The sequence below is a fragment of the Venturia canescens genome, chromosome 3 (genome assembly GCF_019457755.1).
Source record: "Venturia canescens isolate UGA chromosome 3, ASM1945775v1, whole genome shotgun sequence".
Taxonomy (NCBI): Eukaryota; Metazoa; Arthropoda; class Insecta; order Hymenoptera; family Ichneumonidae; genus Venturia; species Venturia canescens.
The window spans coordinates 10,754,997-10,771,384 of record NC_057423.1 but is presented as its reverse complement, the minus strand read 5'-3'; the positions used below and the strand labels follow the sequence as shown (position 1 = coordinate 10,771,384).

Here is a 16,388-nt window from a genome sequence, read left to right as displayed (position 1 = left end):
TTCATGGAGGCCACGAATCGATTGATTCGCCCATTTTACACTTCGATAAGTGTACAGAGTTCACGTATAGAAGGTTATAGAAGGTCCAAAATGGAGGGGATCTGGTTTTGATTCCGATTGAAAAATTGCGTGGACTCCCAGAATTTGAAAATCTTTTTCAAGCCCTTGTGACGACTCAGTCAGAGTACGACTCGAGCTTTTACGCGGAAATGTCGAGGAATATTTAATTACTGTATTAATAATCCTGTGCTCGAAGGTTCGGTAGAAAGATTTCGTGTATAAAGTTTCGAGGTAACTGGACGCTGCGTAGACGCAATACATTTTTTATGTTCGACTAAATTTGCGATATCCGTAACCATAATAACTGGAGCGAAAGGCATATTATGGTCAGAATGAAGAAGTTTGATCCACGAGCTAGATAAACGATCGATTTAAGCACATATTAAATTAAGTCTGGGTTGGTAGTTTACCGTATTGGAGGGTAAAGATTTCTTCGGAGGTTTCGCTATCAAACTTTTCCCATGCTAATTCCGAGCTGCGTCTACTTGATTATATGTATAGAGCCAACAAACTGCTATAATATCCCTCATAATCCACGGGAAAGCCAGTGAAGAGTTTTGCTGCCTGTGGGAAATCTTCGTTTCGAAGCTGGAAATCGCTTTACCCACGTTGAAAAGTTTGCAACACCGCAACCTTTTTTTCTGAGTACTGGATCAACTTGCTGCTGATGATTCAAGTCATACAAGCCAAGCTTAGACGAAGGCCTGGTTCTGAATGTTCGCCGAAGCAAAATCGATTTTCTTTTCGCCCACTTTTCATACGACCCTCTTTATTCGATATGGTGTTGCCTACAATCATCCTTTTTCACCCTCAAACCCTCGGAAAACCAGATTATGATCGGTACTAATTCATTTTTTTGTTATAACTTGCAATAAAGTCCAAACGAATCCTATGAAAACTAGACATTCGTGTTTCTATGAATCAACCAGTCGCAGACGATAAAAACCGACTCACGGCGCTTCAATACCGAGGATAAAACAGAGGTTAATTTTTCCAGCCCAAAAACAAAAACGGTTAACCGTTCAATTCGATTCCAACTGCAGTGTGTAAAGTTTTAAATTAAATTCACTTTGAAGTTTGAATGAATTTTCACAAAATGTAAATAGGGCTGTGGGTGTCGTATTCTGCGAGGGTAATGAATTGGATTAACATGTCCGGCTTCTCGCTTTTCAGAGATTTACCCTAATAACATATTCATGACTGAATCGAGTCGTAATCAATAAGAAATGTAAAATCTGTTTTGATTTTATGTTGAATAGCTGCGTATTCTCGAAATGTAGAAACATATTTTCGTTCAAAAACAAATCTTATTCATATTCATCATGCAATTTTAACAAAACAATGCTTTCCCATAGCTCTACTTTTTACCATTCGATTGTACCACGGTAATTCACCATGATCAATATTTCTCCAACGACTTCTTAGTGACGTTTCGAAACGATGTTTTCCATATTTTCTTTAGCAAAAAGTACCCATCGTTATGAAATTTTCATCAAATTCTCATGATCTATTCCTGGAACATTTTCAATGTCTGTCGCGAATGTATTTTTTCACTAACGCAGTGAAAAAAATTCACGGTATTTCGAAAACTTGAAAAAATGTCCGGGTAACGGACTTTTTTGAGTGCTGGCCATGTTATTCCCCACGAAAATAGAAAGACTAAAAAGTGCTTGCCTCTTGAAGGGTAAGAAGACTCTGGGAACTTGGAGTCACCGCCGTACTTTTTTCGAAGAAAATTTTAATGGTTTCAGCGACGTCACCCTGCTCCAGATTCTCCAACATTTCGTCTTCATTCTGCCGGAACAATCGTGCGAATAATTTGACCAATTGTTTGCTCTGGAGATTATAAATTCTCTTGACGGCTCCGGGCAACAAAAGTTTGCACCACAGAAAAAGATCACCTTGGAAGCCATCTGAAACGTATCAATGACAAAGAACTCAGTCACATGAATTCGAAAATCCTTCGTATACGCAATTCGAGTCCCTTAAAAACAAACTATGACTTATTTTTGCTATTTTTACATTCGAACGATAATTGTGGACTTAATTTGTCTGCCTTCCAGTGCTATTAGAGAGTCACGCAAGGGCGACTACGCCACAATCTCAAAAACGAAGCGTGCAATTTATGATTTCGACCGCATCAAGGAAATGGCTAAAGATTCGTCGTAACTCTTTCGTACGCATTGTATTCTGCTCATCTACGTGTAAAAACATAAGAGTGCAATATATTTGTGTGTTGTGTTCATCGCGGGAGTAATGCATGGGGTTGCGAGAGGTCGCGCGCGCGCCAGTAACAGCTTTGATCATGAAGCAGTGGAAAATTACGACGTTGATAAGACGTGAGGATAAAACATTGGACCCCGATCGCAAGCTTGTTGTATAAATATTCAATAATCAAATTGCCCGACAGAGACGAATATAAAGTTCGAAAATAAGAGACACAGAAGCACTTTCATGGATGTGTATATTCGTGTAATGCATATACACAAAAAAGCGTAAACTCGTTTCATTCGAGTTATACAGATTGTTTTAAAAATTCACGCCAACTTGACGAACTATGCGACGAAGACGAAGGTAGAACCTGGTACATCAGAAAATATTGTATTTATTTGTTTTTTTTTCTTACTTCATTCATCATTGAAAAACTTGTTCAAGTACATCAATTTTACTTTGTTAATTAATTAAACAAAATTACATTAATTTTGATAGAAATACTTTAGTGGCTGTAAATATCCAAAAATGTTTGAAAAATTCACGCCATCTTGACGAACTATGGGACGAAGACGAAGGTAGAACTTGGTACATCAGAAAATATTGTATTTATTTGTTTTTTTTTCTTTTACACTTTTTCCCTGAAACATATTCATTGTTATGGAGCTTCAAATGTACCATCGCCTAACCCCACTCGTTTTTCAATGTTGGAAGCACCCACTGAGTCATGCTCTTCAGCGAAATATTTTGCGAAAAACAACATGCTAGCTGGGGAAATTGTGATTTTTACAAAAACGTCGTACTACACAAATAAAACTGAGAAGAAATTTGATAAACAGACACATATGAAGCCCGAGGCTGGAGTCGTTCTTCTGGTTATCCTGTCTACCTTGTCTTAAGGTAGTCATTCAGTGTCTACGTTGAAATAGTTATAAAATTATTGTCGAACTGCGCAATTTTGCAGTCAAAGTCTCAGTCCCATATCTCCTGAACAGTAAAACTCGTAAAATATGAAAAAATATTTTCGCCCAAAATCTTCTCGTCTTTCTCATTTTGAAAACGGCTTTTGGGACAGCCTATAAAATGGACAGGTCCGGAGACGCGTGCACTCAAGAGACGTACTAGACTCTCAGACGCCCCTGTTATTGGACAAGCGATATATCGATATACCTACCACGAAAGAACGATTATTCCTTTTCTTTATCATCATATAAGATAGATTCGTGTTTGTATTATTATCATCATCCACGTGTCGCAAGATGCAAGTCTGGCTAACGTAAGCATTTCCGGAAATGCATGCGTCAACTTGGAGCGATCCTTTCAGTTAATCCCGACCAAACGCCTTATAAGCGAGAAACTTACAGTGATAAAAAATAATTGAAGCGCTTACGATTGAAACTGCGAACTGGTTAAGGCCTGTTTTATGGAAGATTTGAGATCGAGAATCAATCGGAAAGACAGAAAAAACAATTATACAATAGCCACCGAAAACCAGTGCACGAAGTTGTTTACAATGCGAGTAAATGTGGCACGTGTTTTACTGGAATATAAAGATATTTGACGAGGGAGACTTTTCGATTCTTTAATTAACCGCGAGCAAACGAGTAAACCAGGAATAAATCAACATCTGTTCAAAACGCTTCATCGATTTGGAGAAATTAAAAAAAAAAACGCGAGAAGCACAATCGGCATTGCGCTTAATGGATTTCAGCTGAAAATACCTTGCTAAAAAGGCACGTGATTGCTAAATTGTAATCACGATATCACAACTGTGGAAAGGACCTCACGTGACAACGTCCACAACTTGAGTGCGTCAGGCATATTTTCAGAAACGTTCACGATTTCTTTATGGAGCCACCATCGTAACGGTTTATGGAAATAATAGACTCAGGAATACTGCTTCGGTCGAGAGTAAAATTGATAAAAACAGTCGAACAAAAAAAAATTGTTTCGGACAATCCAAATACTTGATTCAATACGGAAATCAAAATATTTCTGAGACAAGACAAAACCGTTTTTTAATGTTTAAACAAGATCGAATCAACGATACTTTGAAGCAGTTCAATATATTCAGGATTTAATGCCACAAATCATCACCAAAATAAACTCATTCATTTAGTCGTTTAAACGAATGTCCTTCATATCATTTGATAATTGCAATTCGAACAAATATTGTTAAACATTTTTGCTCGTGCTTGTAATCGTTGAATTATATTATTTTTGTTTTTTATTTCTCGAAATTTGTATGGTTCAGTTAAATCAACCGAATCATTTGCATTCAACAAAAAAATTGTTCCACCTCCCGATTTTTCGTGCAACAAAACGATTTTTTTTCCAGTTAGTGGACAAATGTTTTTCCAATCGATGCTCAAGCCATCCATCATTATGCATAGATAAACAATAAACATACATTTCGCTTACGATTGAAAATCTCGGAGTGATAACGAACTTTAAAACAATCACAACTCATGAGCTGCCGCTTCTTCGTGTCCTCGAAATATTATTTTAATACAATCTACGCATACGGAATAAGAATGGCAATATTGGTCTTTGAAAGATCGATACTTGTCATTTGTTATTTGTTAGTTAGTGGAAAGTCACTGTGGCTTTGGCACAGTTACATTCTGAATATATCGCTACGAGATTTATAGTGTGGATGTATTATTTTTTGTATAGTTGATGGCCATGCTTGTCAATCTAAGAACTTATGAATTCTCGTAATTTATAGACCAAAGCAGTCATGAAAAATCTCACACGCTCGTATCACATTTGTCATCATCATTCCGTAGCTTGATACACATTGATCGCCACCCATTAGCGACGCGGGTCAATCGATGGGGAACAAAAAATACGAAACGAAGAAAACAACGATTATTTCTTAAGAGTTGTAACGGACGATCAGTGCCAATGACGCAACTCGTAATGGACGCTCACGATGTTCTCGCATTCCCCGAATCTCTTTGAATTCTTACATCCAATTTGAGCCATTTTACAAAAGCCCCCTTCTTCTCGAATTCTCGGATATTTACTTACGTCATCATTATTATTGCGTCAATAAATTTCCATATTTTCCAAGTTTACGCTCAAGCGAACCAAGAGATCCAATTATCGAGGGTAATTCGGCGTTAACATTTTAAATGTTTGTTCTTGAAAACTGCTACGAAGCAGGGTCGAAGATTCCTTTGGGATCGTTTCGAACTGTCCTTATATTGATCGATATCAGCCTTTTTGCTGCTTATTGTACTCCTCAATCATTTCACCAACAATCATAAGTAGCATATACAGAGTCGACGTTGAAAATACGCAGAGAAACGTTGAAAGTAGCGGAGCCATCAGTCAGAAACCCCGTGGCCATCGAACCTCGTATTCACCTTGAAGATTTCTACTGTCGCAGCGCTTCTGAGAGCTACGTGACCTTATCGAGGAAAAGCAATTTAATTTCCCATGCTTCGTTGACGACTTTGAAAAAGTATTCAATTTCGTCTTGACTCAATGCAGATTCCTTCATCTCTCTGCATAACAATCTCATTTGCGTACTTCAATGTGTCATTTAAGGTAGTTTATGCACGAAATGATTATCTTAAGAGTCTTGAAATTTACACAACGTTTAAATGACACGCGTTTCAAATTTTAAAGGATTCGTCTTATTGGCTATTGAGATAAACGTGTTTAAAAATGAAGAAAAACACGCAGGGCTCTAGGGACCATTCGTAAAAAATCGTTTATCTTTCCATATAACGAATGAACGCTATTCTTACCAAGTTTATGAAAAAGTACACAACAACAATGAAGTATTCAATGAAAGTTTGGGAAAAAATTCGAGAAGTTTGCCTTACTAGTAATACAGATATATTACTTTAAAGAGCGAATGAAATTTCGGGTTCAGTCAATCATGGATCCCCGATTAATTAATGGCTTGGAATTTCATTCGCCAAACACACAAGTAGAAAAAATTTATTTACAATTACAAATTGATAAATCTGACATTAACTTAAAGTCGATCATATCTTTAATTGGGAAATGAAAATCGATCCAATTTAAACACCCATAAAATACGATGCTTCGGGCATGATCTACTTTAACTGTTCCGGAGCGTTCTGACGGTACAAATTCAGCCTCTGAAGTGTGCAAAAGGTTCATAGCTTCAGGAAGTTCCTGGTAACCAAGTCACTTCTCCAATGACTAATCAAATTTCTACATCGTAACGTTGAAGATAGTAGATAGTTGAAGATAGTAATAAAATGTAATTTTTTGTAACTGCATCATGCCAAACGTTATTATGGATTGGAAACATTGAAACAGAGTTTTGCAGAGTCATGAAAAGTCATCCTTGACATCGAAGTTAAACGATTGGAGGAAGCAGAGCACAAGTCGAAGTTGACAAATACATCATGACTCGTGACACTGGATATACATAAAATTCATAATAATAAGCAACTGACAGCGGATGTTAGATTTATTGGAATCCTCGAGTCACTTTTTTTTCCTCTACAACCACGCGGTATGAGATTTAAGTTGCGCAGTTATGCTTTCGATAGTGTCACACAGAAAGTTGCGTATGTAATAATTTCATTGAACGCGTACCATCGAGAACGAAAAGATGAGCTAATGAAAAAAAAATCTACGGGGGTAGGAGAGGAGAAGGAAAAAAGGCGAAGCGTCAAAGAGCATTAGCACGAATTGTTTTGAGACGTGAAGAGCGTCTCAGCTATCAAGAGGCCACGAGTGAGAAAATGATAAAGCAACGAAGCAGACTGCGTGGCATCGGCTCTACGAACTCTCGGTTCGCACACGAAATCCCCTCTGCACGTTTTACCATACGATCGACAGCAACTTCGAGCAAAACTAAATAGACGACAGGGTCAAAGATTGTAAATAAATGCAGAATGAATCAGAATTGATGACGTCTCAACTGAGGATCGAAGGCGTTAAACCTTCCGATGGAAATTCAATATTTTTTTTCTACTCATTTCCAACGGATTATGTACGATGAGTTTTATGGAATTTCATCAGATTTTCCATAATCGATTGGTAAAACTTCGCGAAGCTAACCGATGTTTACAGGGGCTCGCGATACCGATATCGTAACTGAAAGACATTGAACTGGAAAAAAGGATCGAAGACCTCGTTCATGACGTTTCCTCTCGCGTTGATCGTCAAATAAATATTTCTTAAAACGCGACCATTTTTCTCGTCATTCCCTTCTTATTTAGCAATAAACGCCTAATTTTTACTCCCCAATCAATGTTTTAATGACATAAGAATTTTTCAACTCAAATTTCACTGTAATCACCATAAAATCGATCATTCAACCAAGAATGTCCAGCTGAGTTTTGGGACTTGAAAATTTCGGTAATGTTCCAAAAGAATCGCGTCGATTACTCTCCAATAACGATACCAGGTCTTTCAAGCTTTGCCATAATAGAGCTATTAATAAACATGAGGGATTCAAAAGCATGGAAAATTCTCAGATGCTCTCTCGATTCTTGGCCTGGCACAAGCATTGCCAACGGGATTTCAAATGAAAAGATAATTAATCAATTTACATTTTGTTGAAAAAAAACGTTTAAGAAAATCGAAAAATGTTGTTGTACCGGAACAAATATGTTGTGATACGTGCCATCAGAAAATTGCGCATAATGATGTCATTCAACGATCTGTTGTGAGTGTACACTCTGCATAATATGGGACAACTGACGCTGATCGCGCTAAAACAAAATCATGTGGTTAAAAATGCCAACAGTGCCAATGACACAGTAGCTTTCCACTCCAAAGTTGCAAAAATGTAATATCTATCGACATGTGCAAAGAAGAGAGGCGGTGAATGTAAACAGTGCGGACAAATTGGGATCGGTCGTCGTGATACTTGAAGCAGATTATCTCAACAAAATTATCGAAATCATCGACCGAGTTTTTTCCCAATACTTCCATTGTATAACGTTTAAGGCCGTTTATAATTTGGTGAGAATATTCTTCGGACATTGTACATGAAGAATATGTAATAAAAAAAATTTCGTTTTTCCGCCCATCACCACAAGTGTATGTAAGGCCTTAAGGAATATTGCGTTTTTAATTTTTATTTGAAGATCGTCGATCCAAAAAATTCAGTTGCAAACGGTCTTTAAACTAGAGAAAACGATAAATTTTAATTCCTCAGTTTATTGTTTGGATGAGGGACATTATTTTCATCGATTTTTTACCGATTTTCTCCTCGAATTGATAACATTTATTTTGACTCATTATTACTGTTGGATAAATCCCTTTGCGATAGTGTGTGATATCAAACCTGACGATGTTTAATGTTTTTTATGATTTCCTCATGTTTGATCATCTCGTAGAGAACTTAACCAATGTCCTTCGATTTTTGTTTTAATTAACGAAGTTGTGAAGATGGCGAGATAAGTATCACAAAGATTGACAGAATTCTAGTCACGAAAATAGCATCGATTTCTCAAAAAACTTACCAATGAAGATCAACAGTCTTTTCAGTTCATGACGGGTTTCCAGTAGGATCAAATTCCTCGAAATCTTGCAATGTTTTCGAGTTTCGATGAGAAGTTACAAACCCTTTGAGGGCCCTGAGGAATCATGAACTGCGATGAAGGACATTTGCTCTTTGATCGTTAGATCGAAAAAAAACATTCTGATCTGTCCCAGCAAAAGCATCAAAATTTATGGCAGTTACTATTATATTACATTCAAAAATTGATGAAACAGAAAATTCCTTAATTTATCAATAACAGAAAAAACAGCTCATGAAAAAGTCAAGGAATCGGTACTGCCGATTTGAATTAATTTTCAACAATTCGTTGTTGAGTAAAATCATTTTATTATTGATAAACGTAAGAAAAAAAACTTTCTTGCCTAACCATGAAAATATTATCAAAGTGCATGCAATTTTTCAATTCTGTCACAATATTTACAAACACATAACTTTCGAAATTTTGGAATAATTTAACGGAGTCGTGGCAACTGCACGATCAATATGAGCCCTAATGGGATGAATCGAAAATGGAGAACCGCTGTGGCAGGTATTCAACACCTGCTGTATATGCAATGAGTTCATTATTGGAGAATGCAACGTGTTGATTGCAATGTGCGTGCATGTGGCTTGTTTACACTGAAATCTCTCTTAAATAACGTATTATCTGTAAGCTGTACCCGGTTGTCCGTCATACCTAAGTGTTTCGGTATTGATGCTTAAAGGTGAGGAGGAAAGAATGATACGGCTCTGACGCGTCCGACACATCATGGAATTCGATAGTAAGAGTTCACTCAGCGTACTTGTGATTCTCGTTGGGAAACACTACGACAGTTGACACTGCGAGATATCACACTGTTACATTTTTTCAGCTGTGCATGTATATATGCTCATGCATGTGTATCTTCGCCTCGAAGTGTTTTCCGAGTAATACTTGTAAAAAAATACGCAATACTCTGACTATTGAATCATTACAATATTCTTGGAATTTTGAAGCACCGTCACAGCTCTCTCTCTCTCTCTCTCTCTTTTTTTCTCTCTCTCTCTCTCTCTCTATCTGCTTTTTGCTTAATTTGCGTGAAATCTTGCAAAACTTACTCAATTTTTCTTAGCTGCTTATTTCGGTTTCTTCTGATTGATTTTCGAAATTTACTTTATTCTTATTCTTATCCTTATTTTTATTTTTGTCGCCATCCTTAGCTTACTTTTAGTCCTAGTTTTAGTTTTAGACTTAGTTGCATATATTTTTACTCTATATTTTTATCCTCATTTTTACATTTTTGTCTTTATATTTTATTATTTATATATTTTGACCTGTACTCTATTTCTATTCTTATATTTATATGTTATTTCTATTTTAATTGTGATTTTTAGTTTTATTTTTATATAGCTTCATCATCACCATGTTTTATTTTTATTGTTATCTTCACTTGTAATTTTGTTTCGTTCGTTAATTTGCATCCGCCATATTACTGGTATACTGTATTCTCTAATTTTGTCGATTGGAATCTCTTCCGCCGCATCATGAATTTAATCAATCGATCAATCAATCTCTGTCATTGGCATTCATCACGAAGGAGTAGAGACTTCTATTCGAAAAATTTACTCCGTTTTTAGTGGAGCGTTGGATTTGCAGATCGGAAGTACTAGAACTTGCTATTTTCCTCGTAATTTTTTCTCGAGAAAAATGTACGAAGAATATTTTCAAATGTTGGTTTTAAATATCGATTGCGGATGAATATGAGCTTGAGGATGAACCACCAAAAAGATCCAACCTCGAATTAGCGTGCTTTTTGCACAGATATCTCAAAAAGATACCCGAAAAGATTTTTAGCGAGTTGGAATAATTTTGAAGAAAACGCACGCAACAAATATTTTTTTCTCATTCAACTTAAAAATTTTTCTAAACTGATATTGGAGTGTCCAGAAGAAACTATTGCCATTTCAACGACTCAGAAGCCAGAAAACCAACGAAGCTGATGTCACGTCCATTAAGGGGAAGTCGGAGTAAAAAAAAGAAAGCACACACAACAACGTTCACCATACACGTGTCGACAGTGGAACTAAAATTGCGATAATTCTAGGAAGAGAATTCTCAATACTGGAGCGTGGCATAATTAAGAAATTTATTCTACACGGAAAGGTCATTGGCCTGATCTACAATCATCGTATTATGATGTGTCCGAGTTGACGGAATACTCTTTTTGAATTCCATAGCCCATCGAAAAAATGATACATAACATAAAATTATACTGCGATAATGAGACATGAATATACAAAACGTTCAACTATTAAGCACCGCAAAATGTTTCGATCACTTGGTAGCACCACAAATGACGGTCAAGAGTATTTTTTCCCCTGAATTTTTGTGTAACAATGTACGTTGAAGTGAGTTTGTTATTGTGATCGTGAATCTATTTAATTCCCGATTAAAATCGATGGTATATTCGTTCGGCGAACGTGACATTTTCAAACGAATATTTTGGGTGAGATTCACGAGTAAAAAAATGGGATGACAGAGCCGGAGCGTAATCCGTGCCAAGCGGAAGTACGTATCAGGAAATACGCCGATTCGGATAAAGCTAAGATTGGAGTGAAAAAATTCTCATATAAGCTGATAGGCAGTTGGAACATCGGAATAAAATATTCTCGAATGAGTTTTTTATCCATAAGAGCGAGCGCGTCGCTTCATAATTTTGCCATTTTCTTTCAAAGAGATATGTCGCCGCGCGCACGCGAGTAATCTAATACGAAAAAATAGCGTTGGGGATAAAAAACGTTGGTTCGTATCAAAGATATCCCGTTTCTTTTTTTTCAAGACGTCAAAGAAAAGGATAACGCGTACGATAGCTTTTACGCCGAAATTCAATTACTGCGATATGGTAAAACTCGTAATGTTTCTACGCGCGATTTCAATCTCATTTATACATGCAATTAAGCATAGTCAGATGGGCTGTATATCTTCCGACAAATGAAATAAAAATTAAAATTAAAAAAATATCGATAACTACGAATACGCGTTTTACTTTCGTATGGAGATCGAAGAACAAATGAGGCGGTGACTTCATGTGTGAAATCCGCTCAGACGCCTCTCCGGGGGTTAAAGAGGTCAAGGTATTTGCCGCTGGCACACACATGAATCGCGCATCTGTAAAAATACAAGTCCCGGATTTTTTCTCTTTCTTTCTCTCTCTCTCTCTCTCTCTCATTTTTCATGTTTCGTACTCGAGAAATTGTTTATAGAGAACAACGAGTGCGAGGCCAATCGAAAAGAGTTTGCCCAGCACGCGTACGGTTTTCGTTTGATATTGGTACGTGCCAGATGTCATGGTGCTCCCAATGAGAAATTCCTCTTCCTTTTTTATTCACGGTATCAACCGGCGATGTCGTATCTCACGCAATTTTAATATCTATTACGAGGGCAAACAGTCTGGCTGCGCAGTTGACCATTTCATTCGAATTTCGTCAATGCTCCACCGTATACTAGAGCACTTTTTCGATATCGTACGAGACGGAAGAATTCGTCATTCATGCTTAGTATGAGAGTGATGAATTTAACGTTTTTTCAACGCCGCACTATGCCAATCTCTATTCATATCCGGACGTACTCGGAAGTGTTTTATGTGGTTTGTATCTCATTGCAATTATGGCGAGTTTTTGTACATTCGAGCAGTTTCCTCAGAATTTTTGTAGCGTTGAAATGCATCGGTACACGGATTTGCTACACTCGGAGCTAATTTTACAACTGAAAGACATTTTTCATTTAAAACATTTTTGAGAACCTGAATATACACTTTTCGGATTTCACGAAATCATTCAATCACTTTAGCCCTGCTTCCTCCCCCTGCCCCATTGCATGTTTCGCGCTTTTTCTATTTCCAGAGTATTTTCGATAGCCACTCTGTCCTGGTGCACTAGAGTATCGCATATACATGCTCGAAGGCCGAAAGAAACTGTGGAAAATCCAGCCAGATATTTACTTACTGAGATTCAACTGGCTTGGACCATCGAAAGTTGGCAAATACGGGAAAAATGGAAGGAAGAAGAAATTTTCATCAATTTTTTCTCAATTCTTGGATGGTTGTATCTCAGTGAAAAATAACCGGGTGAAGATAAAACAAAAAGGATTTTGTAATTTTTTTGTAAGAGAAGAGCTTTTTTTACAGCTTTTCGGAAAACCGACTGCTAATTTATAAATATCAATGGAAACACTCTTGTGAAATACAACTTTTGCGGATCGATGTATCCACAGAAATCCTATAAATTTGCAAATTTATTGGGCAAAACGTTTTTCCGTCGAGAGCGAACAAAGTTTTGAAAATAATTCAAGAAACACGATTACTGAGCCTGAAAGAATTAAAAATTAAATTAAATGTGTTTTTTATTAAAAAAAATTAAAGTGTCATCGACTCTTTTTTCAAGTTGTCATAAATCCAAAAATGCAACCTCCAGCTGCTTTTGGTACTACGTGACATCTTATCGTCCCTACCACCAGCATTTGCTTTACCCAAAGCGTACAACGACGAAGCTGTCAAATTTACTGACTAATTATTTCCTACTGATTCCTTCCAAAAATGAAGAGAAAATTGATAAAAATTTCTTGTTCTTTTAGCTTTTCCCCAAAGGCCAGAGGTATACATGAGACAAAAAAAGTACAAAAAACTGACCAAGAACTCCGGTACAACCTCTAAAGCCACTCATTTCGAAATATATTCCTTTCACGAACCTAAACACTCTACGAATAACTAATATTCATTTACAATGTAGCAGAAGTGTATGCAAAAAGCCTGGAAATTTTTCAAGACGCGTTGCTGGTTATTGAAGGATTTCAACTTCAGGGAGCGCACAATTAATACAGAAGCTCGCACAGAAGTTCCACGATCACCACTTTTTTATTCACATAATTTATGGACGAGATACCTCAAAATATATCTGATTCAAATTGTTTTGCGTACGGAAAAAATTACCAGAAATTGGGTAAATTTTCCTAGCAGAACACATTTTCGTAAAAATTGGTATCTTAAAGCTTAGGATTAACAACACCGGAAACTGTTCAGTTAGTGGAGATTCTTTGATTCTTATTTGCTGTGTGGCGTGTAAATAGTTTACAATACATTTTTATTCTCGTTCACATTTTCGAGCCTGTTCGAATTTTGCTTGATCAACGAGTGCTCTACTTATGCTGCCACAACATGTACAGTCCTCTGTGGAAAAAACCCCTCCTGTCAACCTGTCAAAAACGTCCACCTGTCAACGTATCAGTTTAAAGGTGTATGATCCAGCTTTTAGTTCATTTCCAATAAGCTTTGGAACACTTCATTCGTTGGGCATACGCAAATGAAAATGAGTTTGAAATAAAATATCTTCAAAGTACGACATAGATTTGACGTTTCATTGCAATGATAATTTTTCTGTTAACAGTAAAATCCAATTTCCTAATTCAAGAAAAATATTGATTTTTTTTTATAAATTTTTTCGAAGGGTTCCATATCCGAATTTTTATCTCCAAAACTCTTTTTTCAATTTCGTCCACATTTGTTACCTTTGACAGTACGAATGTCGGGGTATTTGGACAGAAATTTTGAAAATGAACTGAAATCACTTCCAGTTGAAAATCAGGAATAACAGAAAAAAATTCGACCTTAGACTCAATTCGAGTTTGCTTTTTGTTACTCCAATCCCAGGTCCCGAATAGGTTTTATGCTCTCTTGAGGCAGGCTAACCAGATAAGAGGCTTCGATTTTTAAGATTCGACTCGAGCCCCGAATAAGATTCGAAATGGATAGAATTTCTTATTGAATCCTCCGAAATCAAAACGCTTCGATAAATTTTCGGAATTGGCACACACACAGCCGGACTGAAAATTTTCTAACTTCTTACATTTTCACGAACAAAAAAAAACGACACGAAGTTTTAAAAGAGTAGGGCATAATATTATTCGTAAATATTTTTCCTCCGCGAAGACTTCAACTTTCCATTTTGTGGGAGTCGATTTACAAACCGTGGGTTCGTCGCGCCCGCTGTCGGCGCGTATAACATTTTTGCCCACGGTTTCAAATAATCTACTCTCGCCCTCCATCGCGGCCGCTATAATTTTGCGACACCTGCATCGGAAGTTTGATTTCCGATTGACGTTTACAAGAAAGTAACTTCTCCAATGATTCGAATTTCGTCCTACTTCACCGCTCTAGTGCTGGTTCACATTTAGCGAATCTCGAATCGAACTTGCGACGCAGAAGCCACAAAAAATATTGTGCAATAAAGGACGAATGAAATAGTGCGTTTACCGAATTCGCAACCGCCTATGAATCATATTCGTACGAGTACTCGGATTTACTTGCAGCTCTTGTTATCGGCTCGTTGACGTGCCACGCATTTGCACTCGCGCGTGCGAGTGTGCATCAAAAGCTTCCAGCTCATGCGCCAATCTCACGCACTATGTAATCCGTCGCTTTCCGCACTTGTTGCACAAAATACTGTTTTCACTTTCGTTTACCACGTTACAAAATCCTCTTTTAACATTCAAATGAACGCGTGGAGTGATGGGGTTGGTAGAAACGGAGGGTAAGTGGAATTGCTGAGGGCTTGAAAAAATGGTCGGGTTCAGGGAATTAAAATTGACTTGACAATTATTTTTCATGAATAGGCCATCACAGAGATAGCTCCTGCAATGTTTTTTGACTGAGAATCCATACAGGAAAGTTCGAGCTCGATTGTAGGAGTTTCAAATCCGAATAACGATCACGCGTTTGAAAACGTCGTTTCTTTTCAATCGGTGGATCTCGATTCAACGTAATTTCCATACAAACGAGATTTGTGCGATGAGAAGAAAGTGAACGACGAACGAACGTTTCAGAGCAATATTTCTCTTGGGATAAAATCAATTTGAAATTTTTACAACAGTATTTCGTGTTTCTCACTTCCCTTTTATTTTATATGGATAATATTTCAGGAAGCTTGAATCGAACAGCTTTGTTATTATCACGATTGAGTGACAATTCAACATTTGAAGACGTCAGCAACAGCACAGTTACTCAAAACAATGTAAACAGCCGATATTTCACTTTTGTATCACGATAAACAGACATTAATATTAACAAACAAAATTAATTTGAATATTTTTTATTATTAAAAAAAGCATGAAAAAAATTCGACTCGCTCAGAAGTCATTTAGTGCAGAATAAAACTTTTTTACTTGATCAGAAGAATCAACGTTATTTTTCTACGTAACATGTGACGTGCATTTTTGTTCTGTTCCTGCTTTCCAGTAATATAGAAACTGGAAAAACGGTTGAATATAAAATAAATATAAATCGTATAAACTTTATTCTGCCCCACAAAGCCCATCTTTCCTCATCTTCCCTGAGCAAAATCTTTTGCAATCATTTGCAACAGATTACGTCAAATATTGCGCAAGCAATGCGTCAAATTAATTCGGATGTATCCACGAGGCATTATAATCGCTCTCCTTCTTTCTCTCTCTTTCTCTTTCCGTTTTTTGAAGAGTGTACAGTCTTCGTTCGAGTGATGATACACGAAGCGGAGGCCATTTTTGAATTCTTTTTGCGTTCGTTCGTCCGGGCGAAACTTGCGTCATCAACGACTCTTAAGGTCTGGTGTCATATAGATTGCCCGA

The 16,388-nt window shown here is 37.0% G+C and overlaps 1 protein-coding gene across 1 annotated transcript in view; it reads right to left on the bottom strand.

Moving 5' to 3' along the window:
• The window catches only part of DNAlig3 (DNA ligase 3), a 49,507-nt gene that overhangs the window by 11,591 nt on the left and 21,528 nt on the right, over positions 1-16,388 (bottom strand). The window contains exon 4 of the mRNA XM_043414592.1: positions 1,735-1,973. Within this exon, the coding sequence (XP_043270527.1) occupies positions 1,735-1,973 (239 nt within the window). The remainder of the gene's footprint in view (positions 1-1,734; positions 1,974-16,388) is intronic.